The following is a 25721-nucleotide window of genomic DNA, read 5'->3' on the forward strand; positions in this document are numbered from 1 at the left end:
AAAATGTTCTGTGTCTGCATTGCAGTGTGGTTTGTCGAGGCTGCAGTAAGAAGAGAAGTCAGTATTGTACCTCAGCATGTTTTATGGTGGGTTTCTCCCCATGCGTCATTATTTTTGAAAGACAGTGGAACACGGTGAATCTGAAAAGAATGTCAAAAAATCTGGCATCTGCTGTTGATGCTTTGCACCAGGAGCGTACTGATTACAGCTGCCTGCACTGGAAATGTATAGACAGGATGTCACAGTGCAGGTCAGGAAAGTGCAAACACTGCAGAAAAAGTTGACACAAAAATATGAAATATTTCATGTTGATTTTTTTAGCCAAGCTAGTGTTATGGCTCCAAGAATGGCAGTGTCGGTCAGTCAGCCGGTCCACCACATTGGCCCAGACTGGAATATGTCAACAACTATTGGATGGGTTACCATGAAATTTGGCACAGATTTCTATGGTGCTCAGTGGATGAATTCTAATGACTTCAGTGATCCCCTGCCTTTTCCTTTAGTGCCACCATGAGTGGTTTTAAGTGAAATGTCTCATCAACTATTGGATGGATTGCCATGAAATTGTTACATATTACATGAGCATTAACTTTTCCTCTAGTGCCATCATCAGGTTGAAATTTAACTCTACCCAATGTTTTTTGTGATCAAAGGCCTGGAAAACTAATACTATTCCCTATAGTTGTTGACTGTTGTCTGGTTGGACTCTTCAGTGTCCCAGAAGTTCCACATGCCCAGTGATAAATGCATCCTGCCTGCATGTTTTAGCATTTTCTCATTTGTGACAATGAGTCTATAGGATGTGTTTGAATAGTCAGTTGAAGAACATTTGTCTTCGGTCTTTCTTGCTGACCTGGTAGAAACTCTCTGCAATGGACAAATTTTAACCTCAGCACAAACTTGCTGTGCTGTGCTTTCACTTTTCAACATTGTGGCCCTTGTTTGTGTAATTGAGAGACACTTTAGTCAAGTACAAAGATATTCTTAGTCATGTACAAGGATACTCTTAGTCAGGTACGAGGATACTCTTAGTCATGTACAAGGATATCTTTTAGTCAGGTACGAGGATACTCTTAGGTTGTGTTTGAATAAAATTAGTCTCCGGTCTTTCTTGCTGACCTGGTAGAAACTCTTTGCAATGGGCAAATTTAAACTTCAGCATAAATTTGCTGTGCTGTGCTTTCACTTTTCCACATTCTAAGGATACTCTAAGTCAGGTACAAGGATACTCTACGACAGGCACAAGGAGCCTCTGGCTGCTCTTTAAGAGTTTATGGAGAACAGTATTATAGTCAAATCTCATTTTTATAAACAGTGGGAGAGCGACTCAGGTATCTAACGGGGTCTGCAAGGTCATGACAGGATAAGAGGTGTATTGCTTTCAAGACAGCAGGACAAATACTTGATGTAGACCAGATATAAGAGCCAACTGAATCCAAGGTTTCCCAGTCTATTTTTTGGAGTCAAATAAGGTAACAGGCACATCTGTAATCAAAGATTGTGCATGGTCTAAATTCTATAGCAGTAAAAGAAATTTAGCATTAGTATAAGGGTTTGTGATGGAGTTGTGGTGCAGAGTTTTAGCTGTGCACAGTCAGAGGCTTGTTTCAAAGATTAATTTGCATTAGTTTCATTTGAAAGTACCTGCCAATAAAACAGTCAAACAGGAAAAAGCAGGGGCACATTATGTGGAGAGGTTACCTCAGGTAGAGGATGAAAAGGCAGAAGAAGAAGAAGAACACAGGTCGGTTTTCTTAATGGGGCTTCTGCTTTCCCCTGGGACTGAGGTCAGACCAGGATGCTCTGTCTTACAAGACAGATGCTGACTGATGTTTTTGGGGATGGAATTCAAAGTTTGCTGCCCTGCTCTGTTCACAATCAGGCAGAATCTGTTTAAGGAAGAGGAGGGCAGGTCAGCTGTGACATTGGAGGAAGAGAGGTCAGCTTTGTATATAGAGCATCAGTCATCTGCAGAGTTCAGAGTTTACTTGCTTTGCTCTCGGTTCCTTCTGATGCTCCACTGAGAGCAGGAGAAAGAGCAAATGTGGCTAATTAGTTCAGGGCAACCTGATATAATGTCCCAGGGGGGATTAGGCTGCAGAAAATGTTGTAGATAAGATGGAGATAGAGATTACTGAAGATGATACAACAAATTAAAACAATTAAACATTGACAATCAAATGGCAAATACATATAATTTCAGTAAAAATTTTACATTCTCATTCTTACATACCCACTTAAACACTTATAATATGTATATAAATTGTAAATATATACATGAATATTATACATACATTCATAGTTACAGTTATCTTTCAAGAACAACATTATTTACAATATAATTAACAGAAAGTCCTACATTTTTGCATTTGATCCCCCATAAAAGTAGAAAAAGACTGAAAGCAGAGACAGAGTGATGATGTGAACGGCAGCATGACAGTCAGAGTTTAGTCAGATAACTCCTGTCTGACTCCTGTCCCACGTACGGTCCTTCATCAGTCTCAGACAGACCCCCACCAGAGCCCACCCACTTTAATCATTCATGCTATAATGAACCCAGGTTAAAGATTGATGAGCGGCTCTACCGTCCATCTGTGTGTGTGTGTGTGTGTGTGTGTGTGTGTGTGTGTGTGTGTGTGTGTGTGTGTGTTAGAGAGAGAAACATATTTTCCTTCCCTACTTTTGAAATCGCAGGCGTGATTGGCCTCTTTCAAGCTAATACTTTTTCACACACACACCCACACACACGAGGATACGCACGGCCAAGTGAGGAGCTCTAATTTAATACATCAGTGATAATGACCCTGTCTGCCCTGAGGATTAGTGTGTTTGTGTGTTCAAGTAAGTGTGTTTCAGGTCACTCATCCTCTCAGCCCGGCACTCGTCTCTCACACATTCTGCTCTCACAGCAGCTCAGACTGATGCAGCTTCGCCCTGAGCTGTTGCACCACAACATCAACACACCCGCTCCTTTTAGATCATCATGCAGTCGCAGCCAGAGCCGTTATTTATTAGGGTTGTCCCCCCTTCTCGTGAACGTGAGATCTCATGAACGCCTTCACGGACTGTCTTCATATTTCGTACAAACTTGGCGCTTAAGACTCAAGGATGAACTGATTCGATTTTGCTGCTCGGAGGTCAAAGGTCAAGGTCACTGTGACCTCACAAAAGCATTTCCAGGTTTGACATGTCTGTGTTTGTGTCTGTGTCTGTGTGCACATGTGTTTACTTCCCAGTGACAGAAGTGGGTTACCCTCAGCTCAGAACAAAGCTAAGAGTTTGGCACTTTGATCAGTGATAGCAAAGCGAGCAAAGCTACTTACAACCTCACGCTGGTCGTCTGGCAGAGACGATGCAGAGTCACACACACTCTGCCTGGGAGGACGGAGGGAGCTGATTTGGCCTGTTACCAGTTCCACTTAAAAATTCTAAAAATATAATCATAATTGCATCAATTATTTTAAATCTATTTTAAAGATAGAGGATGTCTGTGAAAAATGAGCCTGTGGTGAAAAACATGTTGTGGAAGAAAACCAAATGTTATCAAAGTGTGAGGAGCTGAGGCGTTGATCTACAGTGTGTCAGGAGTAATCACACTTTAATTAAACATTAGATAGAGTCGGTATGTAACTACAATAACACAGAGTTATTGATCATGGTACCACAGACAGAGAATATGTAGGGACGTTTGTTTTGTAGTGGAAGTGGCTGTGGATAATATGCACTTGCATATTAAAGGTCAGCAGCAGCTCTGTTAGCTCACCTGTTACAGAAGCAAATCCCTGCACTGTCCCTGTAAATCTGTGCTATTAGCTCATGCTCAGCCAGCTGTCATCTTTTACAGGACATTTGCAGCAACATTATTATGAGAAGTGATATATCAGTCCAGGAAAAAAGCACTGAAGGTATACAACTAAAAGGTATTATACATATTAACAACATCAGCTAGAGATTCCAGTAATTGCTTTCGCTGTAGATTAATCTGTTAGTTAATCTATTAGTTGTCAAAGTGTTTAGTTCCTTTAACCAACTGTCAAAAAAACAAAAGTTAGTCAACTTTAATATGAAATGAAGGAAAGAAAGAAAGTCTTCACTTTTGCGAAGCTGAAGCCAGAAAGCTCTGTAAGCTCAAACCTCCGGGAAGTCAACTACAAAGCTGTTAATATGTACAGTTCAATCTTTATTTCTTACTTTAGAAGTCTCAGTGAATTCTATCTTACACCCAAATTAGTTTTATTTTCTCATATTACCCTGTCACCGGAGTTTGCCTGGACTCTCGTTGGACTCTTGAGACGTCACTTGTTCAAACACACAGACTAAACTATAATTACACTGTGAGATTAACATGAGTTTTCCTTTTGGAGTAAATTTTCCTATTTCGTTAATGTTGCAGAGGATTGCGTTATCCCTTCAGTCGATTCAGCCTGGCTGCCCACTGCCGCTGCTACACGAGTGGGAGTGAGAGCTCTCTGCTTTAGCTTTGTTGAGCATTTTGTTTTGTGCCCAATAAACTTCCCTTTTTCATTTGATTTCTTTCTCATCAGTTTATTCCACAAGGTTGGGAAAGGACTGATTACATGTGCTGAAATTGAAATTTAACAACAAATCACAAGAGGGTGTAGGGGGGGATTACACATGGAATTACACCCTGAAAATAGCCTTCCCAACTCTGCTTTCATAACAGCGTAAACGCTCTGTATCTGTTTCCATTTCTAATCTGGCTGTTGTTTGACTAATGCTGTTAATCCACAGCAGCTCCTGGAGAAAGAAAGAAAGAGAAAATCCTCATTTCAGTGTTAATGAACGATAATTATTACAGATGGAATCCTTCAGGCTTGTTTGTAATTAAAAGACAATATAACACGCACACACACTAATCTGCCAGTGGTACACAGTCCTGCTGAATTAAACAAACAGTCTGCAGGAGTTCTCTGGAGTGAAAGTCTCTCCAGCTTTTATGTTCACTTTGATTAAAGCTTCCTCTTTTTTTTTTATGCCTCTGAGCCGGCGACAGCTGTGGCCGCAGGCTTTATGTTTTCAGCTTGTCCGTCTGAACACGATGTCTCAGTAACACCTCAAGGGAACTTCTTCAAATTTAAGGATGAACTCATTCGATTTTGATGGTCCCATTTGCGTTCACAAGAACATGAGGTCACTACGACTGATGATCATTAGCTGCGTTTCCATTAACCTGCTTAATACACTATTTGAAATTGCGAACTTGAAATGGAAACGTGAATTTCGAAAAAAAAACACAAATGTCGCAAAAAAGTTTAAACGCTCACATGAGGTGGTTTTTCAGACGATTCAACAAAGCAGTATTTCGCAAAACTGAAACAGAAAAACACTTTTTTTGCACTCAAGAGGTCTGCTGTACGTCTGGCGTATCAGGCCCCAGGGAGCCAGTTCCAACTGAGAGGCAGACTGCTGGAAATCCATTGTCACGTTTAATTAGAACGACGTCGTGAGAGGAGAAAACCCAGCTTCATTTGCATAACATCACTCAGTGGAAACACAGACCATTCACAACTGTGTTTTGTCACTTCTATTCTATGGAAAGGTTGTCTAGATATATCACATTCAAGGGGCAAAAAACATGTTTTTTGGGTTCACCTTGACCTTGACCTTTCACATTTGACCGTCAAAATCTAGTAAGTTCATCCTTGAGTCCAAGTGAATGTTTGTACCAGATTTGAAGAAATCTCCTCAAGGCGTTACTGAGATATCGTGTTCACGAGAATCAGACAAACAGACGAACGGACAAACAACGCCAAAACATAAATCCTCAGGCCACAGCTGTCACCAGTGCAAAGGCATAAAACAGGCCTATAGCAAAACCTACTGTCTCCATGGCAGCATTATACTTCCTATGTTGGGGGGGTTGCAGTTGTTTTTACTTGTATCTATTTGTGTATAGTGTGAATCTGGGACACAGCAGTGTTTTTTTTGTTTTAACCTTTCATTAAGTTAAAACTTAATCTCATTCACAATAATTACTTAGTTTAAAACTGAATGTGTGACAGCCTGAATCTGAAACATGCACAGCACTGTTTGATTCAGAACAGTCTTCACAGAAACACACGCTCTGCTGAAGTTAGACTGTGCCGTTATTTAACAATGACCTCTCAGACTGTAATGCTTCAGTGGGCAAGATTTGTACAAAAAAAATTTTTTTAAATAAAAAAAATTTTAAAACCCACAGTTGGGGCTGCAGCGCAGAATCCATCTCCACTAATTGGAAGGACAAAGATTTACTGTTTGCCCCAGATGAAATTTGTTCTTGTGAGGCACAGACACTTGTGGGAATTCTCAGCACGGGAGGTGACAAATTGAACGAAGCGTCTCTCAAACGGCAGTGAATGAGCATCCTGTAGGGAGGAAACAGGACTCACTAACGTTAGCTCTTTCAATTTGAGGGTATTGAAATAGCATAACCACTCCCACTGAGAGGGAGAAAGAGGGGTCTTCACCAGGTGTAGTGATAGACAGAAGACCCCCTCAGCGTGGTGGTCACTATGAGAGCACAGGTAACAGAAATAGGTGCAAAGAGACATTTTTTGTGCTTTGTGGCCTTGGTTGCAGTCTACATACCTTAGCTTATTTTTAGGCCACATAGAGAAGAGTCTGTCCTAAAGCTTGTTACATCCAATCAGAGACAGTCTCTCTCCAGGTGTGAGTCATTGTTTACTCGGCACCAACTGTAGCAGTTACCTTGGGCATTGCATTCCACAATACACACACCACTATACTCCTGTCAGTTTCAAACATGACCTTGTTTGTCCATTACTTTTCAATACACAACCAATGACATAACAGCTGTCCACTGTGTAACCTGAAAACAACCCATAATGGAGGAGAAACTCAGTCTCAGTTGACTTCAGGATCATTGGCAGTGCCTTTTTGTGTTAAACTCAAACACATATATCACTGCACAGAACTGTTAAGTGGGTAATATTAGTCTCTCTTCTCTGATTTCTTTCTCATCTTCCTCAATTCTTCAACCACGACCAACACCTAAGGTCACTGTTACAGAGAGTACGTCCCATTTACATCACTCACCCACCCACGTTTCACATTTACGGTCTCACACATTGTTTTGTGTAACAAATTTCTCAACACTCTCCTGCATTATGATGACAACCTATGCTACAATTTGCCCTGGCACTGTGCCATACTCCCGACTTGGCAGTGACCACAGTGGATTTCAAATCAGCTCCCAAATGCACAAACTCAGCAATCTTAACATCCAGATAGAAGCACAGGATACACCAAAAAGGGAGCATTTGGAATTTATTCAACTTGTAATAAAAGAAATTACAAGTTCCTTATTTCTTTCTGCAGAATCCTGATACCAGCCATATCTACATCCTCCTCCTATATAATTAATTGTTACTCAAGCATTACTCTTGTTGTCTTTTGTTTTAGATTTGACTTAAGATATGTTTCTGGCTTCAGCTCTGTCCCTGTAAGTCAATTTAACCGGGACACACTGACCTCAAGTCTCAGTGGACATACTGGCATTTGCATGCAGAACTTTATTCGAGAAAATGCCTTCATTTACAGTATACAGGAGCTCCAGGAGCAAAGAGAGGTTCAGAGCTGGCTCTGTGACAGTCCGGCTGAGAAATGGTCATAAATAGTGATGATGAATCACATCTGTGTGTAAATGAGCCAAACTGAGACACCTGGGTTGATTCCCGAACAGCAGGTTTCACCTTTTCAGCAGCATGGCTTTATGACATGCTGGGAGAAAACCTGTAAAACATTAAATGTTGAATTATACATTCATTTTACAGAGCACATTGTAAATCTGGTTGCACAAACAGCTTCCCTTTCTTGTGCCCTTCACCAAGCCCTCCACGGGGCTTACTACATTACAAGTCCATCCATTACCTCTCCATTAGGAGTTAAAGTGGGAGGAATATGTGGCCTCATTGTCTGGTGGGATCAATAAGAATGTTTTTATAGCCTGTGCAATGTGACACTATCGATCCTGAGATCACTTGATGACCTTGATGTACAGTCAGTTCACATGAATGACCTTGGCAGATAGGCAGAATATTGAACAAAGACTTAATGCATGTAAATTGTGTCTTTTTTTTTTATCACAGCTATGAATGGGCAAGGGTATACTGACATAGGCCTTATAATGTCCACAAAGAGTTCTCCTTATCAGAGCTCGATGGTTAGCTAACAGTTTAAAGTTATACCACTGTTGAACTCTAATAAAAACATAATATGCAAACAGAAATAAGAATCAAACCAACACATTCAGTTAAACACATAACAGACCCAAACCTTTACCAACAAACTGCATTCATGTGGCAAGCAATGCTAATAACTAGCTAACAGCAATGCTAGCTAACAAGTAAGAGACTTGTTGCGACAAAATAAAAATACAGTAACTAAGTTGTTTTTACAACATCCAGTGTTTGCTTTACACTGTGTTTTCTGTCAAGCATTCATCACACATCTTTACAAAAATAGGTCCTAGAAAAAAGTGGTGACATGGGGACTACCAACAACGCTATTTGATGCCTAAAGCTGGTGAGCTAAATGCTAACACATGCTCATCCTTCAGTCACAACAACTCTGCAAGGTATTTTTCAGTTTTCTCTGTACTGGGTCATTTATGTTCCCCTGGCATTTTGTTCTCAGAACTCTACAATATCTCATTCAATTGTTAATAAGGAGTTAATAGGGAGATAAAGCTCTCCAAGCTGAAAAGGTTGCTAGCTGAAATTTAGATGACTCATTGTATTAAGAAAAAAACAGTGGCAGCGTGCACAACTCAAAATCCTGAGCAGGAAACTGTTGCGTGTGCACAGTCAAAGCTGAGTCAACAACGTAAAGGAGATAATATTTAAATGAAATAATATAATATTCATATTAAATACCGAGACTATTCGAGTGTGAGTGCCGGCATCTCCTTTACCTTGTTGACTCATTGTATCATAAACCAATATACACATTTTGCCATCTGAAAAGCCTCTTCAAACCTATAGATGTTTTTGTAACTAGACTTGGAGTCTTTGCAGTACTTATTTTTCATTAGCTTAATAGTTTGAAGTAAAAAAAAAAACCTAATGCAACATTATCCACACTTACACCAACACAGTCTTTTGCCTTTTTTAACACAGAGCTGTTTTAGTCTGAACTAATGCTGCAGCAGAAGCAGAGGAAAGCATGTAGTGCTCAAATTTCCTTTATAATTATCCATTATAATCTTGTATGCACTGAAACACAATGCAGAACAGTCCTGAATGCAGCTTCAGTATCTGCAGTATCTGCAGACATACGCACATATCTCATCTGTGTTATATAATTACATTTATTGCGAGTCTTGGTGTGGTTTCACTTTGCAGCACTCTGCTGTAGTAATTGATTTGCGATTTGATGACTTCTAAGAATAAGTGCCAGCTTGCTGTAAAGTAAATGTGTGTCTTTCCCTCTGTTCTTCTCATATCTCTGTTCTCTTGAAGTTACTCTGTGTGTCCTTTGTATCACATTGATTCATAATATTGGATCACATTTCCTCTGACTTCTGGCTGGTGTGCTTTTGTATCCCTATCTCATGATTGGGGCAGTAAGTCAAATACTTGTGTGTGCAAAGTGAAGTCAAGGGTACCTGCTCCGCCCATTTTTGATGCTCCATCTGTTTCCAAATGGTGATGTTTTCTCTCCATTTATCTGACCAAGACTGTGTACCTTTTAGATATGTGTATACATTTCTCAGCTCTTACCCATTTCCTCCTTTGATCCGTCCTCTTATAGATCATGAATCAGCACCATTTGTGTGACAAAGCAAAAACTGTTTAATAATCTGCTTCTTTAGACGTAAAATGAAATCTGGTTCTTCTATGTTTCATTAAATGCCTTCTGAGAAACATTTCTCTCCAAGAGGTAAGAACTTCTGTCTTCAGTGGATTGACAACCACCTGAGCTCCATTTTGTGTTCTGCTGTTTCTGATCCTGCATTTCAGTCCATTTCTGCTTCATTTATACATGTCTTACTACTGTTTGTGTGCATGTGTCATTGCAGTTGCTTTATGTTTTGTTTTACATATTATTACGTGATATACAGTGTTACTGCTCTGCCATGTGGAACCCATTTGTTGCGTCCGTTCTCATGAAATCCCTTTGAATCTTCCTTTGTTTCGTATGAAGCTGCAGAGTAACACAGGAAGTGTTGCAGTACATTCATTCATTCTCTGCCTGCCTTTTCGATTTTACGTACCCCCCTGTCATTTTAGACCCCGCCACGCCCTCCAGCCCTGCAGTAGCCCCACCTTTCAGCCACCTGACTCTTCCCTACCCACCTACTTACCCGTTTGCACGTCCCTAATCAGCTCTTAGTATTTTTTCCAGCCCACTTTCACTCGTTCCCTGCCAGATTGTCTGTTGTGCTTTCTGTTTTTGCCTTTTGCCTGTTACTTTTGCATTTTGGTTGATCTCCCTGCCTGCTATCAACAGCTGCTTATTCCCTCACTACACCTACGGTTTGCCCTTGCATGCTTCTGCCTGCCAAGCCTTAATAAAGGTGGACTGTTTTGAACTTTTACTTGCGTCTCTGAGTCATGCAGTTGAGTCCTACTTAGCCCAAGCTAATAATAAAGCTGTGATAGAAGGAACATGAAATGGTCATTTAAAGGATTACTCCCAAAAATCTACCTTTGAGTATCAAACACTTGACGCCTTTAGACTCGAAAGGTGGCCCTGAAAAGTTTGTCGTTATCTTCTTCATTGACAATTGCAGCAGAAGTCAGCTTGGGTTCTCAGCAGTTACAATGGATTCAAATTGAGACATAAAATCTTCAAAGAAACATTTCAGTGTAATGCACTTGCAAGGTGTTGTTCCATATGTTTAGCGTGTTCTAAACAACTGTTGCTTTGCCTAAAATTACTAAATATGCTATTTCCAGCGGAGTTTCAGAGATATAACAGCTGATAGGACAGAAGCAGCATATTTGGCAATGCTATAGAGAAACTGTGTACCGGGAACATGTTGAACATACAGCTTTCTTGCATTTCAGTGAAGTCTTTCTTTCATTTCCCTTCAGAACTGCGTTTCTGCATCTCTCAGAGCAGACATCCCATCGATATCATCTAATTCTTGAAGGGTCTGCAGATTCGTAGCCACATCTTCTGTTAAATCCTGCTGTGTGTTTACCTCTCTATCTTCCTCTCCCCTGTCTTGTCTCTTTTCCCCAGTTGATCAAAGTATGTTTGAGAACTCCATTGCCCAGCAGCAGAGTCCCCAGATTTCCAGGCAAGGCCAGCCGTCGGCCCGACGCTCCCCAGCATCAGCTAATCCTAACCTGGGGTCCAGCTCCGTTGACTCTCCATCCTCCGGAGGTCAACAGAGGCTGAAAAATGCCATTAACCTGGGCAAGGCTGTCGGGGCAAAGGTTGGTACAACACAAACAGAAACTGAGCAGTTCTGAAGAGTTCTGCAGGTCCGAATGTACGTACGCCATTTATTCTTATTATTATAATGTGGTCAGAATACAGAACTGGGTGCAAGTGTTATTGTCACATCAATTGAGCTGATAAACATCTGACTGAAACATTTGTCTGCCTTCCTGCCTTCCTGCTTTCCTTCCTTCCTTCCTTCCTTCCTTCCTTCCTTCCTTCCTTCCTTCCTTCCTTCCAGGTGAATGACTTGTTAAGGCGAAAGGAGCCCAGCCACCTCGGGGACATTGGGGTCACTGAGGTCAACAAAAACGTTGGTGCCGTGTGGAGCTGCATGGACCAACTCAACCAGACTAACAGGTAGGAGGAAAGTGATTCAGTGTGTGTGTGTTCGGGTTTGTGTTTGTGTGTGTGTGTGAGTGTGTGTTTGTGTGCGTGAGTGTGTGTGTGTGTGTGTGTGTGTGTGTGTGTCAGTGTCTGTGAACTTTTATAATACAGCTGCTGCTATTAAAACTCGTACTGGTCATATTAGCACCAGTACCAGTGCCTGAGCTGGCAACAGGACCATCAAAAAGCACTCACACAAGCTCAGTTTAAATGTAGCCTCATCTAAACTTAATCTTAATCTTAATTTAAACCCTAATCCTGACCCTAAAATCATCATAAATTAAACATTTACTCTCTTCTAATAGTTTTTTAGTGCTTTTATACTTTCAGGATGAATATATAAAAATCACTTTCCAAGGCTACACATTCATTTTAATGATAAAACCCCTGCAAGACATTATCTCATTGTAGGCAAAAATATTAAATTACCTTTCATAAGAGAAGTGTCTGTCAGTGTAAATTAGGCATCGGGTCAGAAAAGGTGAATAATTTAAGATTTTTCCTGTGAAATGTGGATTTAAATTAGTGATGACACATCAAAGGCTCCTGTGAGAGGTCTGCAATTGAATAAGACTGAACTTTTTAACTTCTTATATTCCTTTCCAGAAATGGAAATGCCTTTTTTTTTCTTTTTTCTTTTGCATTCATAACTTGCTTACACACAGACACACACACACACACACAAACACACACACACACACACACACACTCAGTTTTGTGTATGTGGATTTGTTCCAGAGTCATTGATCTGTTGTTTCTCCAACTGAAGATCAGTCAGGCAAAATCATTTTTCAGCAGCTCTGCTCCCATTTGTCTCCAATTACTGGACTGTGAATATATTTGGTTTAATTTACCAGTGATGATCTGTAAAGATTTTGACAGACCACCAACTGGTTTGAGCGGGTGGACCTGAGAGTTTTTTTGTTTTAGTAGTAACTGACTGACTCCCCATGGTTGAATCATGAATGCATGAGATGAGCTAGGGAGTGCACTAAAAACGTTTTCTTCATTTGTCCCCATGGAAATAAAAAGTCGAATTTATCTTATAAGGTTTTATTTCCTCCTGTATTAAGATTGTAATTGATGTTCTTAATAGACACATTAGCTTACTTTGTACAGATGAAGCTAGAAACATTAAAGTTCCTCTCCAGACTTAAAATATTTAGATTTTTTTTTAACATGGTTTTCCCATATAAAAATGAAAGTGAGGAGTCTGTGGAGACCAGAATCAGAGAATAGCAGACATATCAGAACGGTTAGCGTATTTAGCATCTTTTATTTGTTTATGTTGTTTGTTAGCTTGTAACTGGCAGTGGCTAACACAGTGTTAGCAGTTGTGCTAATGCTAACGCTGAGTCTCTGTACTGACGAGGTTTCAGATTTATTTAGCCCCGCCTCCTGTCCCCACAAATTGACAGGATTGGTTCCTTAGGTTTGTGTCATTGGTTCACTGCAGCTCCAAGGTGGAAACACTCAGTCGTGGTGTTGACTGATTATTTCAGTCATCATATGTCTACTTTGATAAATAAATGCTCTTTATATCCTCACACATCACAGCTGTGTTTATTGAACTACATTGTCTTTGTGTCTCTGTCAGCTCCGGTCAGTGATCAGGCAACAGTCATAATAAGTCCTTTTTTTATTATTCATCACCATGGGAAACAGTTACCATGGTAATTTTCTGTCTTTGTAGTGAACACCTTGAGAAATTAGTAATGTTTGTGTAAACACTTTGATTGCACACAGTGAAGAGCCATTTGCATGGAGCAAATCCACTCTGAATCAGCAGGAAACCTTTAAATTAAACTGAATTTTTGACACAATTCATAATGAATCTCACTCCAACAATCCCTGACAGGTTATTATAGTTATTCTCCAAAAATCACTGTCGCCATCATCCAATTAGTTATCAGCTAAATGTGATGTGTTTAGTGATGTGAAGCTACCGAACCTGACGTCCTTGTGTTAAGTGGTGGACACTGTTCAGTTACTCTTTAAGGAGACTTCCTGACTCTAAATGAAATCTACATGAAAAGATCCATTTAGTCATTGCAGAGTAGAGGAAGCTGACTTCTCACCTGTCGTCTTAATGTCGGCGTTTCTGTTTGTTTGTAGCCTCTGCATCTTGCAAATATTACATTTGTTTTCTTCAGAAATGTAGCTCCACTCAGAATTATTATTCTTTGCATTTTCCTTATTCCCAAGACACATTGGTCTACTCTCTGTCTCTCTCTCTCTCTCTCTCTCTCTCTCTCTCTCGCTCTCTGTCTCTCTCTCTCTCTCTCTCTCTCTCTCTATCTCTCTCGCTCTCTCTCTCTCTGTCTCTCTCTCTCTCTGGCTATAATAAAGACAAAAATGCCTGAAAAAATAAGTAAAAAAAAAAAAAAAGAAGAAATGTAGTGACATTAACAAAACAACTGTTACATTTAACATATGTTTTTATCCTCCCTGCCCAGTGTGATGACAGCAATGTAAAGTGAAGTCATAACAGTTTGACAGGAGCAGTAATTCTGTTCTTTCACACTTAAAACAACTCACTGAAGTTGCATCATAATTTTTTTGTAGTTTTTTTTCTCTCAGTCTTTCTTTCGTCATCACCATAGATCATGTGTTTTGTCCGAGGCAGGGTTCTTGATTTTAACACAAACTGCAGCATTTGTGCAACTAAATGTTTTTAAAGTACTTTTACTGCCTCCATGAACTTTGTGTCACAGCCTCTGCTGGTGCTCCAGCTGTTGATGGTGTTGGTAAACAAGCCAAACTACGATAACTACTTCCTGTTGCTTGCCATCTTTGCCTCATGTTTCTCCCTTCACGCCAATGCAACTCTCCCGTGCCCCCCCCCCCCGTAGGGGGTCATACCTCACAGTTTGAAAACCTCTGGTCTAATGAAACAGGTGGACATCAGTTGTGTTTGCCTCTAGCAAAACAGCAAATTCACAATTTAGTAGGTCACCCATTTTAGTATAAAACTTGGATCCATATATTAATACAAAAGGTCTTTATGGTACTTAATATTACCTGTGATGATCACTAACAACTTTTTCTGTCTCTGCCGTCTGTCTCTGTCTTTTCTCCATCATCCACCTCCCTGTTTTTTTCTCCTTATCATCCTCACATGTATTTACCTCCATTCCTCTCCTCTCTTCCAGCCACATCTCCTCCTTCGACTCCTTCCCTCGGCTGGACCCACCACCCCCATCCGGGAAGAAGCGCCTCCCTCGAGCACTGAAGACCACCCAGGACATGATGATCTCCTCGGACCCAGTGGTCTCTTCTCCAGACGCTCCAGACTCTTCCTCAATCCTCTCCTCCCCGGAAAAGACGCCCCTGATCGCGAAGGAGGAGCAGCAGCAGGGCGAGAAGGAGGAAGAGGGGTCGACGGATGTCACGTTGCCGCTGAGCAACGCAGAGAAGAAAGTGGCTGCTCAACCAGAGACGACGGGGAGCAACAGCAAGCTGGATGGAGTTATAGGTGGAGAAGATGACATGGAAGACAGAGGCACTGATGGAGACGTGGAGGAGCATCAGCCTCAGCTCCAGCTCTCTGTACCAGACCTCATCAACAAAGATCCCCCTCTGCTGGAGCCCAGAGCCAAACCCTGCAACATCTGGGAGAAGGCATCAGGGCCGGACTCCCGGCTTGCCTCCACCCCCTGCTCGGGGAAGCCTCCCTGTCGCATCAGCCTGGGCGAGGAGGTCCTGGTGGGGAACGGCACCACCTGCAGTAAAGGCACCGCAGGGAGCGCCGAAGACACAGAGCCCCACCCAGACCTGCTGTCCTTTGAGTAACGAGCAGAGCCGGGGTCCAGAAACCATTTCAGTATGATTCAAAAAGTTTGGAACTTTTTCTCTTAATTTCTACTCAAGAGGCTTCAAATGTCTGTGGCAGTAATTCAAACAGACTGTGGATCAAATATTCACTGCCACTTTTTAAATATATAACTCACCCTGCTCCGGGCTGTGCTGTAGGGAAAGGGAGCGAGTGGTTCTCGGAGCCAGAGCGAGGGCCCAATCTGTTGCTTTTTTAACTTTTCAGCAGCTTTTGACGAGTGTGGACGAGTTTAAAGGTCATGCTAGTAAAATCAGGCCCTCCAGCTTGGCTGATCTACGGTCAGTCAGACACTACAAGCTTCTTCTTAATGAATAAAAATGAGACGGACCAGCACTGGATGATGGATAAAAAGGAGAGAGAAGATGGGTTGAACTTGAGGATTCATTTTAGTGCAGTTAAAGTTCAGAATTTTTTATTACTTTAATAACACGTCATGTCTGCTTAAGTAAGGGCAGATAATGTAATAATGAATGTAATTAGTGTCATGAAATGTCCCTTTAAATGGGCTGCAAATGTCAAAGTACTGGTGAGCATAAAAAACTTCTAAGATATAAGATATTAAGCAATTAATTACAAGACCATCACATTTTGAATCCATATAAAGGGACATTTTGTTACGCGTTAGTCATAAATTCATATTATACAAAAGCTGCTACAGTCAGAAACTGCAACTAATATGACAACCAGAATTACTGTAGATGACAGAATGAGAGGAAATTGTTTGAAAACAGAATGCAGGCTCTGGAAGGAGAAGAAGAAGAAGGAAACGAGTGAGAGAGGCTGAACGATTGTGGATGTGTTGGAGAAGGCGAGGTTTGGGGGAAGTTCACTTTGATTTCAGTCAGTACAGAATATCAAGCAGCCATTTCTGCCAGATTGTGGTCAGGACTGGAAGGCTTTTGACCCTTGGCTTCATCCATATTAAATCATCTCTTATGCTCTTTGGTCCATTTGGAGTTGCAGCAACACCAACAGAGCTTGTCCCCTCCCACACTGACCTCTGGCACCCAGTGCAACCCTGAGAGTGACCTTTTAAAGCTGGAAATCTCACTGGCTGAACTGAAAGTGAATTTTTATCATCCCCCCCTAAAAACCTGACAGAGCGTCATGATGAGCGGATGGAGAAGCGGCATGTGGAGGGCGGGCAGGTGGAAAGTTGTTTTTGAGCAAAAGATAATTAGTTGTCATCAGAAAAAAGATGAAAGAGGTGTGTTTTATTCAAGCAGATCGTTAAGTGACAGACCAAAGATGCAAATTAGTGGCTCAGTCAGACAGGTAATTTTTGTTACATTGTTTTAACAGAGCTGTCTGAGTGTGAAGAGAAGCAATAATTCACACAGAAGAGACTTTTCTCCTTTATTTTCACCTCATCTAGGAATGAGAAGGTGAAAACCAAAGTCAAAGCTTTTTTAACATTTTAATATCGGTTCATATACTTGTTTTAAATCTCCTGACTTTTCTGACCCAGCAGAGAGAGACTGTGTCAGGTGTGTTCAGCAGGTTAAAGATGAGCTTGTGGATCAGGAGGAGCACGATCGAGCTGCAGTGGTTGTTTGAGCACAATCAAAGTGGAGATCAGTATTTTTCTAACACTATTATCTGTAGATCTGATCCGTGCGACTGGATTAAGATTCCAAATCCCAGACCTGAAAATGACTGGCAGGCGGCTTCCATAAATGACCACTGTGCAGGGATTTCCTGACCTCAGAAAATAGCACAAAAAAAACAACTATTCCCAGAAGAGAGTGAAGCGGACACAGAGCCAGCTGTAGCTGTGGTCAGGTCATGCCCAGCAGAATGAGAGGAATGTGGAGCTGGACTCTGTCAGAGAAAAGAAGCCTTGTCTCTGTCTCCTGTCTCACTGACATAAAGATCCCCATTTATTTTAAAGCTGTCACTGATGTCTGATGTCACCCACAAGACAAACCATTAAATCAGTTCAGCCAAATTACAAAAAAATAATTTTCCCAATTTGTTTTATCTTGAACTCCACAGACTTTTTATGGACAGTTTTTCCTTTTTTGTCTGTTTTATTTTTAATCAATTTGAAGTTCTTTGAAAAGAACTCTCTTTGTGGAAGCACTTGCTGCTGTTGAGTTTTTCAAATGTGTTTTTTCGAGGATCACAAACAGAATTTATATTCATTGTTTTGGGGTGGGAAGTTTTTTTGGACATCTCCAAAACAAAACAGTTTGCATGGCTGGATAACTTTTTGGGCAAATGGAAACAACATATAAACCTATTGGACCTAATGTTATGAAAAGGAACGAGAGAATATATTTGACCTTTACTGAAATTGTCCAGACAGTTCACAAAGTCTGATGGTGTTCTGCTCATCAAAACACTTGAAAATGAGACCAAAACTTCAATCAGTCACAAAAATTGAAAACAGGACATAATTTTAAAAACCTTTCTTTTATGTTTTTGATGCTTCAGTTGTGTTTGTGTTTTAAAATCTAACTAGAATATCACTGACTCCCCATGAAAACCTGTGTTCAAAGTATATTTTATTTCTTTATAAGTTTTGTGACTAAATGTGCAACAATCAAACTTAAAGTTTCATCAGGTCTGTGTGGGTGTGGTTTGATCACATGTGATTGACAGTAGCTTAGCAACATTAGCAAACAAGCCACCGACTCTCATTATATTTCAATTTACATACATTTTTTGGTTTTAAGTTTTTTTTGGGGGACCTTTTTATGCCTTTGCATTTGATAAGACAGTGAATATAGACAGGAAATGTGCAGGGGAATGAGCAAAGACTCCAACCAGACAGGAGTCGAACCCAGGACTCGCTGCTTAGGGCATTTGGCATTTGGCATGTGGTTTGCACTCTGACTGCCCCCCCCGGTTTTCATATATATGACAAAGTATTCTCAGCTGAGCTCTGCTCACTTTAAACTAGTGAGAGAAACTCAGAGAAACAAATACAGAAATCTCTTATGTGAAACAACCACAAGTGTCTGAACTTTAGCAGAAGATGTTGTGTTCATGTGTGACCCATCATTTACAATAATAAGCTAATTGAGATAATATGTTTTAATTTAAGGCAACACTGAGGTTTCCAAACCAAACACACGCACCATCAGACTGACGGCAGCTGCTTGAACTGATTCAGAAGGTGAAAGCAATAAGATACTAAATGGCTTCAGACAGTCTGGAAAACATGTCATTGAAAAGCAGCTGAAGGCATTTTTTAAAAAGAACAGCCAGAGCAGCTTTAGAAAGTTCTAATTTTACTTTATAAAAACCACTTAACTACATTTCTGTTGTATTGTCTGATGAAGGAACAGTGGTGTATATTTTAGGGAAATATTCTGTCGCTCTTTTTTTTCTTTTTTTTTACAATATCTGTGAATATGCAAATTATCTCTTGCTCTAACAAATGAAGGAAAGTGATTTATTTTGATATTCAGGCATAGAATCTAGTCATGGCAACAATCTGTTCTGTAGCTGCCTCCGAATCTGATTAAAGAAAACATGATTTCTGCTTTCTATTTTTATGCTGTTCAATCTTGTTTTTGTTTTTCTCTGTGTAAAGCCAGTCAACATAATTTCAGCAATGATGATGATGATGATGATGATGATGATGATGATGAAGATGAAGAATGAAGGAAGCTAAATGCTGCACATGAAGGTTTTTTTTAAGCAAACCTGGGACTTTTTTATTCATAGTATCTTCACACTGCTGCAAATTAAGTGAATGTTTTATGTGATGAAAATATGCTACAAAAATCAAAATGAATCAGTGATTTTTACCTTATATTTTCCTATTGTATCTTTTATAAAGTGGGGATGTAATAACTCTTGTAATCTTTTAAACAAAAAAACTGGAAATAGACGTGATCGTGACCTTCTGGTTTTGTCTTGTGTGACTTTGTGACTTGTTTTCTCTCTGTAGAAAAAGCCTCTTTTCATTTATTCTGGGCATTTCCGGTCTTTTATGTCTTTTCCATCACCTCATTCCTGCCTCCCACTTCCTGTTTAGATGGAGCTGATGTCCCTGTCAGTTTTCTTTTTTTTGTAAATCTGTGTCAGTCTCAGCATAGACCGGCCCTTGTGTGTGTCCTCCCTCTGTTTGATAGAATGTCAAACATGGAGGGATGGCGGTGGCATGAATTCAGGAGCCGGAGTCGCTCTGATGTTTAATTCATCTGTGTTTGTCCCAATTCTGGGAAGTCCTGGTCCTCCTCTCAGCGTCTCCATGTGTCACTGGCCTCTTGTTTGTTTGCCTCATCGAGACACGTCGAAGCCCTTGAGGAATACGACAGAGGAGGAATCCACGGATGGAGTCGACCGCTGGAAGAGGCGGTTTATTTACCTAACTTCCACATCGGTGGTGTAAACACCCGATCAGCTTAGACACACAGGTCTTGTCACAGTTCAATAATTCAAGCATGATGCATTTATTCATTCTTTACAAAGGAATCTAGGCCTCCTGAATAATGAATCATCAAGTGTGCGGGACAGTTATACACCCTGTTTAAACACATTTCTTTATGGCATGTCATAATCTGACAGGAGAGAAGTGTTCAGCTGAATTAATTTTCAAGTTTTGCCGAGTAAACACAGTTCAGTGTTTCAGAACAAATCACCAAAACTAACAGTTTCCCAAGCTCATTTTAAGTGTTTGCTTGTAAAAGGAAACTCCAGTGATTCAGTATTGGATTTCTACAAACTTGAAAAGCTTGAAAGAGACAAATAAAAAAGCAAAATCAAAGCAGAAGAGAGACTTTGAGTCCATAGTACAGGACACATTGGACATCTCAAAATGCAACATGTTTCTTTGGGTCTTTCACCGTGGGTTTCCATTAAAATTTGCGAATTTTAGCCATTATTTTCTCAAACTTTGAAAGCATCCCCCCTCCCTTCAGAATCGCAGAAGCAATTACTCAACTGTTTCCACAGGCTGAGCTTCATGTGTAAAATCAGTGAAGTATGTCTTTAAACAAGATAAGAAGCCCCTCAGCCACCATGGGCCCCAGAGGAATTTGAAAATCTCTTTGGTTTCATATTTTGAAACAGTGAAGCATTGACAGTCCCAGGTTAGCAAGCATAGAGATTAAAGAATAATTCATCTGTGAGTGCTGTAAACATACCGAGGTGTATCTTCAGGATTTAATATCCTATTTTTTTCATATTTTTGCATTTGCTTTTTTAAAGGTCTGACTGGCAGACTTTGTGTTGTAGCCACTGAATTAAACTTGTCCGCTGGCGTCGCTACTGTTGATGACCTGGGCTGGGAGCCTTGCTGCTCCCTGAAGAGCTGAGGGGGAAGAGGAGCTGCCGCTCCTGAACAAGTCAAGTAGAAAAGAGGAAGAACAAAGACGAGGATCTGGTAATGTCTGTTGACAACCACATGTCACACACTGACCAACACCGACTGGTCAGTGAGGTTCCTTCGGGGAGGGTCGTCCCCAGGTGTGAACAATGAGGAATTGTGGGGAAGCTAGTTCTTTTGCCTGTAGAACAAAAGAACATGTGGTCTCCCAACAGTGTTGTATGATCTGCCACAACATCACTGCTGGGTGGGGTCCTGACTACAGTTACTTGTGCTGTTGGATGTGGTCAAAGGAACCAGAGACCCTGATACTTTCAACCCACAGAGGTCAGTGCAACAAATCTTTTTCTCCTCACAACATCCAGTGTTGAGTTGCTGTTAACACTTGAACTGGTCCCGTCTGATACTTTGTGAGGCTCACATACATTGTTATCCTCGCTCCACAATGTGTTGTTATTTATGTCCAACTGTTTCTCAAGCAGAGATCTGAAGGAAAAATTAGCACAGCAATCAGACAGACCGCCTCCGGAGCTGCTGCAAATGAGCTCTGAAAATGAATAACTAGATGTTCCTTTGTCATTGTAAAAAGTAGACCCCATACTGATTGTGAGGCTGTTATATCAATGCAATGTATATTTAATATGTTCTATTGTTTGACGAGGCAACTCCACCCCATCCCCACAGAGTTTCAGTTTCAGTCTGCTCACCGAGGTCGAACTCTGGATCATCAGATGAGGAATTGAATGTCAAAGTGATGAAAAGATAGGAACAGCAGTGTCATGATTACAGCCAGGTCTCTCTAAATGTCACATGAGACGTGAGCTGTGCACGGGTAACGACTGGAAATACAGATGAGGATGTAAGAGGCAGATAAATGTTGAGAGAAAGAGGAATTCAAAGATAAAAGTCTAGCAACCATGTCACAATGCAAATGACCTTTCTCAGTGTAGCTTTACCATGGAGCCTGTTGGCTTTCTTCTTGTGAGCTGGCTGGTGTTAGCTTTTGTAATGCTTACATCATTACAAAACAACTCATAAAAGAGATAATATGGTCAATCTGGCATGAGTTGATTAAAACGCAGTTTATTAATGATGTAGACTGAATTACATTTCACAAAAAGTTTTTACAACTTTCATTTGACATATGGCGAATATTTACATTAATATTTCACCACAGAAACTACATAGAGATATTTGTTACTGTACTAATCTGCCAGGTGTTACTTAGGCTACCTAATGGAGCTAGGTTAGTTAACTGGCAAAACTAATGCTAACATTAGTTTAGATTGAAGATTAAAAGTAGTAATATTGACATACTTGACCTGACACTATATCAAAATGCTTACATCATTACGAAACAGCGATTAGATCCAGTCAACCATATTAACACGTTTAGACTTCAGTCTAAATTAAGTCAAATATTAGCAAGCTAATGTCAGTGTTTTGAGCTTTTGTTAGCTTGAATTGTATCTGTTAGTTGTATGTATGGTCTTCCTGTCTAGCAGGTGTAATTTCGTAGCGACTAACTTGTCTCTATGAAAACTACAAGTCTCTCTGGTGCAAACCTCTTTCAAGTCACTCAAACACCCCTCAGACTGTGACACTTCCGGCCCCTTTGTCTGTACACGACCGGCCCGGTGAGGTCAGTTGGAAATTATGAATCAAAGGTAGGGTGACTGCTATTTTTTTTTTTCAATTTACTTACGGCATGCAGCGTCACTGTAATGTGTTGGCTAACAGAGTTTACAGAGACGTGAGTTAGCTGTTAGCCCTCCAAAATGTTAGCTCACGTTTGGAAAAAAAGAAAGACTGATACAAAATGTAGAGTTTTTAACAAACATAGACTTCCAAGTAATTAGTTACTGAAGTCAAAGGCAAAGCCTTGTGCTTAGTTTGCAGAAGAAATATCGAGAACGAGACTAAGCACTCAGACAAATACAAGAACGGGACTGAAGAGTAGCCGGCACCGACATTTGAAGCTTTGCTAGCTAAGCTGCAAAAGCAACAAGGACTTTTTTTTACCAAGCTTTACACATCCAGGGATGGAGCAGTCAAGACCAGCTTTGTGATATCAAACAAAATCTCAAAAAACAGTAAGCGATTCTCTGATGGGGAGTTGATCAAAGAGTGTTTGGTGGGCTCTGCTGCGTTAATTTGCCCTGAGAAAAAAGAAGCATTTGTGGATGTGTCCCTCTCCAGGGGAACCTACACGAGAAGGATCGAGGACATCCCGGGAAATCTGGAGCTTCAGCTGCAAAACAAAGCGGAACATTTCGACTTCTGCTCCTTGGCTCTGGACGAGAGCTGTTACACACCTTTGTACGTGGGATAACTAAAGACTTTGAGATAACGGAGGAGCTGGCAGGTCAGTGAAACGAGGAGTGATATGTTAAATGCATGCTTGGACAAGCTGGGACTGAAATGGGACAAACTGGCAGGTGTTACAACCGATGGCTGTCCAAATGTTGGACTTTAGAAGCGGATTCAAGTGACTGATATGAACCCAGAACTCAAATTGGTATTTTTGCGTTGTGTTATACATCAGGAGGTGTTGTGTAAGTAAGTGCTCAGAATTGACCGTGTTGTTGTAGTTAACCTCCTCAGGGCAAGAGCATTGACTCACACACGGTTTGTTGCACTTTTGGAGGAGCATGAGACTGGACATGGTGACATAGGCTCCACACAGCTGTAAGATGGCTCAGCCTGGGCAAAGTGCTTAAAAGAGTAAGAGACCTGAGAGCAGAGATCCGAGAGTTTTGTGAGAAGAAAGGCAAGGACATCCCAGAGCTTTCAGATGCAGACTGAATGGCAGATCTTGCATTTGCTGTTGATGTGACTGCATTTATGAATGAACTAAATACCAAAATTCAAGGCAAGAGCCTATTTGCACATGAAATGTACAGCCTGGTGAAGGCTCTCCTGAGAAAGTCACAGTTTCTGTCAAGTCAACTGGAGGGTAACATTGTGACCCACACTGAAGGAAGCCACAGCATCAGCTGAACACCTCCTCAGGTACTCATCCATGTTAGGGGCGCTGCATGGTGAGTTTTCAAGGCGATTTGAAGACTTCAAAACAGTTGAGAGTGAAATGCACATAATTTCTTTTCCCTTCACTTGCAGTGTGGACAATGCTAATAATAGACCTGCAGTCCGATACACTACTGGCAGAGCACCTAGAGTCAGTATCACTGCTGGATTTATTTCAACTTTGCACACATGAGGAGGCATGCTCAGAAGATGTTGGTTGTCCTTGGATCTACCTACATATGTGAACAAACATTCTCAGTGATGAAGTTTAACAAATCCAGATACAGATCTTCTCTCACTGACGATTAGCTGTCAGCTGTCATTCGCTTATCCACCTCAGACGTTCAACCTGACTTCATTGCACTTGTTCAAGCCCAACACGGACTTGATTTCACTCACTGAACAAGAAAAATAACTGAAAAACAGCAAATGAGGTAATTAGACTACAAACAACATAGCAAGAGCACTTTGTGTGAAGCTAATTTAATGCTGGTCTTTGAAATATAGCAAAAACATGCACATTCAGTTCACAAATATGTTTTTGTCACTGTTGATTAGATAATGATGTTGGAGTTTTCACTGTTCCTGCTTCACATTTTCACTGCCTTATCGTAACATCTACTCTTACCAGTAGCAGCTTATCAAAACCCTGCAATTACATACTGCTTTTTATAAAGATATAAAATTAATTGAGCAGAATTGAGTTCAGCCTGTTGGTCCGGCCCTCCACAACAGTCCCAGTTCCTCATGTGGCCCCTTGGGAAAATTAATTTCCCACCCCTGGTCTAGACTCTGCTGCTGCCGTTGTTGGAGATTTCAATTTCTTAAGATGAAAGAATACAAAAGCACTGAGTCCTCACAGAGTGTAGATCAGTTTCACATAAATCACTATTACTGTCTAGTGTGAGTTTCAGTTCTAACAGTTTCAGGCTGAACAAGTCATCAAGAATGAGATTGATTGAGCCACATGGAAAAGGGCAGAAAAGGCGACTCAGACTTCACTTGACTGGAGATTTTGTCTGAAGCTGTCTATCTTTTTTTCTGCCTGATACAGGTACCTCACACACCTTTTGCGCGGTTCATCATCCTCTCTCAGTTCGCAGGCAGCACTGTCGCCTCTCAGGAGAAGCCGTTTGACTGCCAGAGCATTAGTCACTGCCAGCTGGAAGGATGGAGTTCTTATCAGGTTTATTGATCAGCAAGGGGGAAGCTTATGGCTCCGTGTCCTTGTGTGTATGTGAGAGAGACAACCTGAGAGGAGCCCGCTGACCCAATCAGCCACCGCAAAGGCTCAAAACAGCTTCATGCACACAGGGAAAATATAATCGCCAAAGCTACGGCTGCTGCCAGCTGCACACTGTACCAGAAGTGTTCTGCCAAAGCTTTCAAGAGTTTCTGGTGACAAGAGATTATGGATAGCTGGGTGGATAGACTGATGGGAAAAGATCTTCCAACTCACACCCAAGGCAGATTTATACTTTTTCTTAGTTGCTTAGTTTATTGAATTGTGTCATAAGTTTGTGTAACTGGGCCAGTAGTTAAAGGTCCATATAGTATAAAGGTAGATGTCCATGTGTTGCTTGATTATAAAGCAGGTCTAGGTTCTATATTAATACTGTGAAAGTATCAAAACACTCAGTTCACAGAGAAATGCACACAGCCTGTATTCAGAAACTGAGCCTTAAAACCAGCGGTCAGGACTTCTGGAACTTTGTGATGTCACAATTAAGCATCCCTCAGCCATGCCCCAAGCCCGGCCCACCCCCCACCCTTGCAGGA

General features: G+C 41.0%; 1 protein-coding gene across 3 annotated transcripts in view; it reads left to right on the forward strand.

Annotated features, from left to right (window-relative positions):
* nos1apa (nitric oxide synthase 1 (neuronal) adaptor protein a) overlaps positions 1-19491 on the forward strand; it is a 194321-nt gene extending 174830 nt beyond the window's left edge. For all 3 annotated transcript variants that reach the window (XM_056379349.1, XM_056379351.1, XM_056379350.1), the window contains 3 exons: positions 11212-11408; positions 11654-11772; positions 14952-19491. In XM_056379349.1, coding sequence (XP_056235324.1) covers positions 11212-11408; positions 11654-11772; positions 14952-15591 — 956 coding nt within the window. In that variant the 3' untranslated portion in view covers positions 15592-19491. The remainder of the gene's footprint in view (positions 1-11211; positions 11409-11653; positions 11773-14951) is intronic.
* Positions 19492-25721: the final 6230 nt, after the last annotated feature.

Source organism: Seriola aureovittata, chromosome 6 (genome assembly GCF_021018895.1).
Source record: "Seriola aureovittata isolate HTS-2021-v1 ecotype China chromosome 6, ASM2101889v1, whole genome shotgun sequence".
Lineage (NCBI taxonomy): Eukaryota > Metazoa > Chordata > Actinopteri > Carangiformes > Carangidae > Seriola > Seriola aureovittata.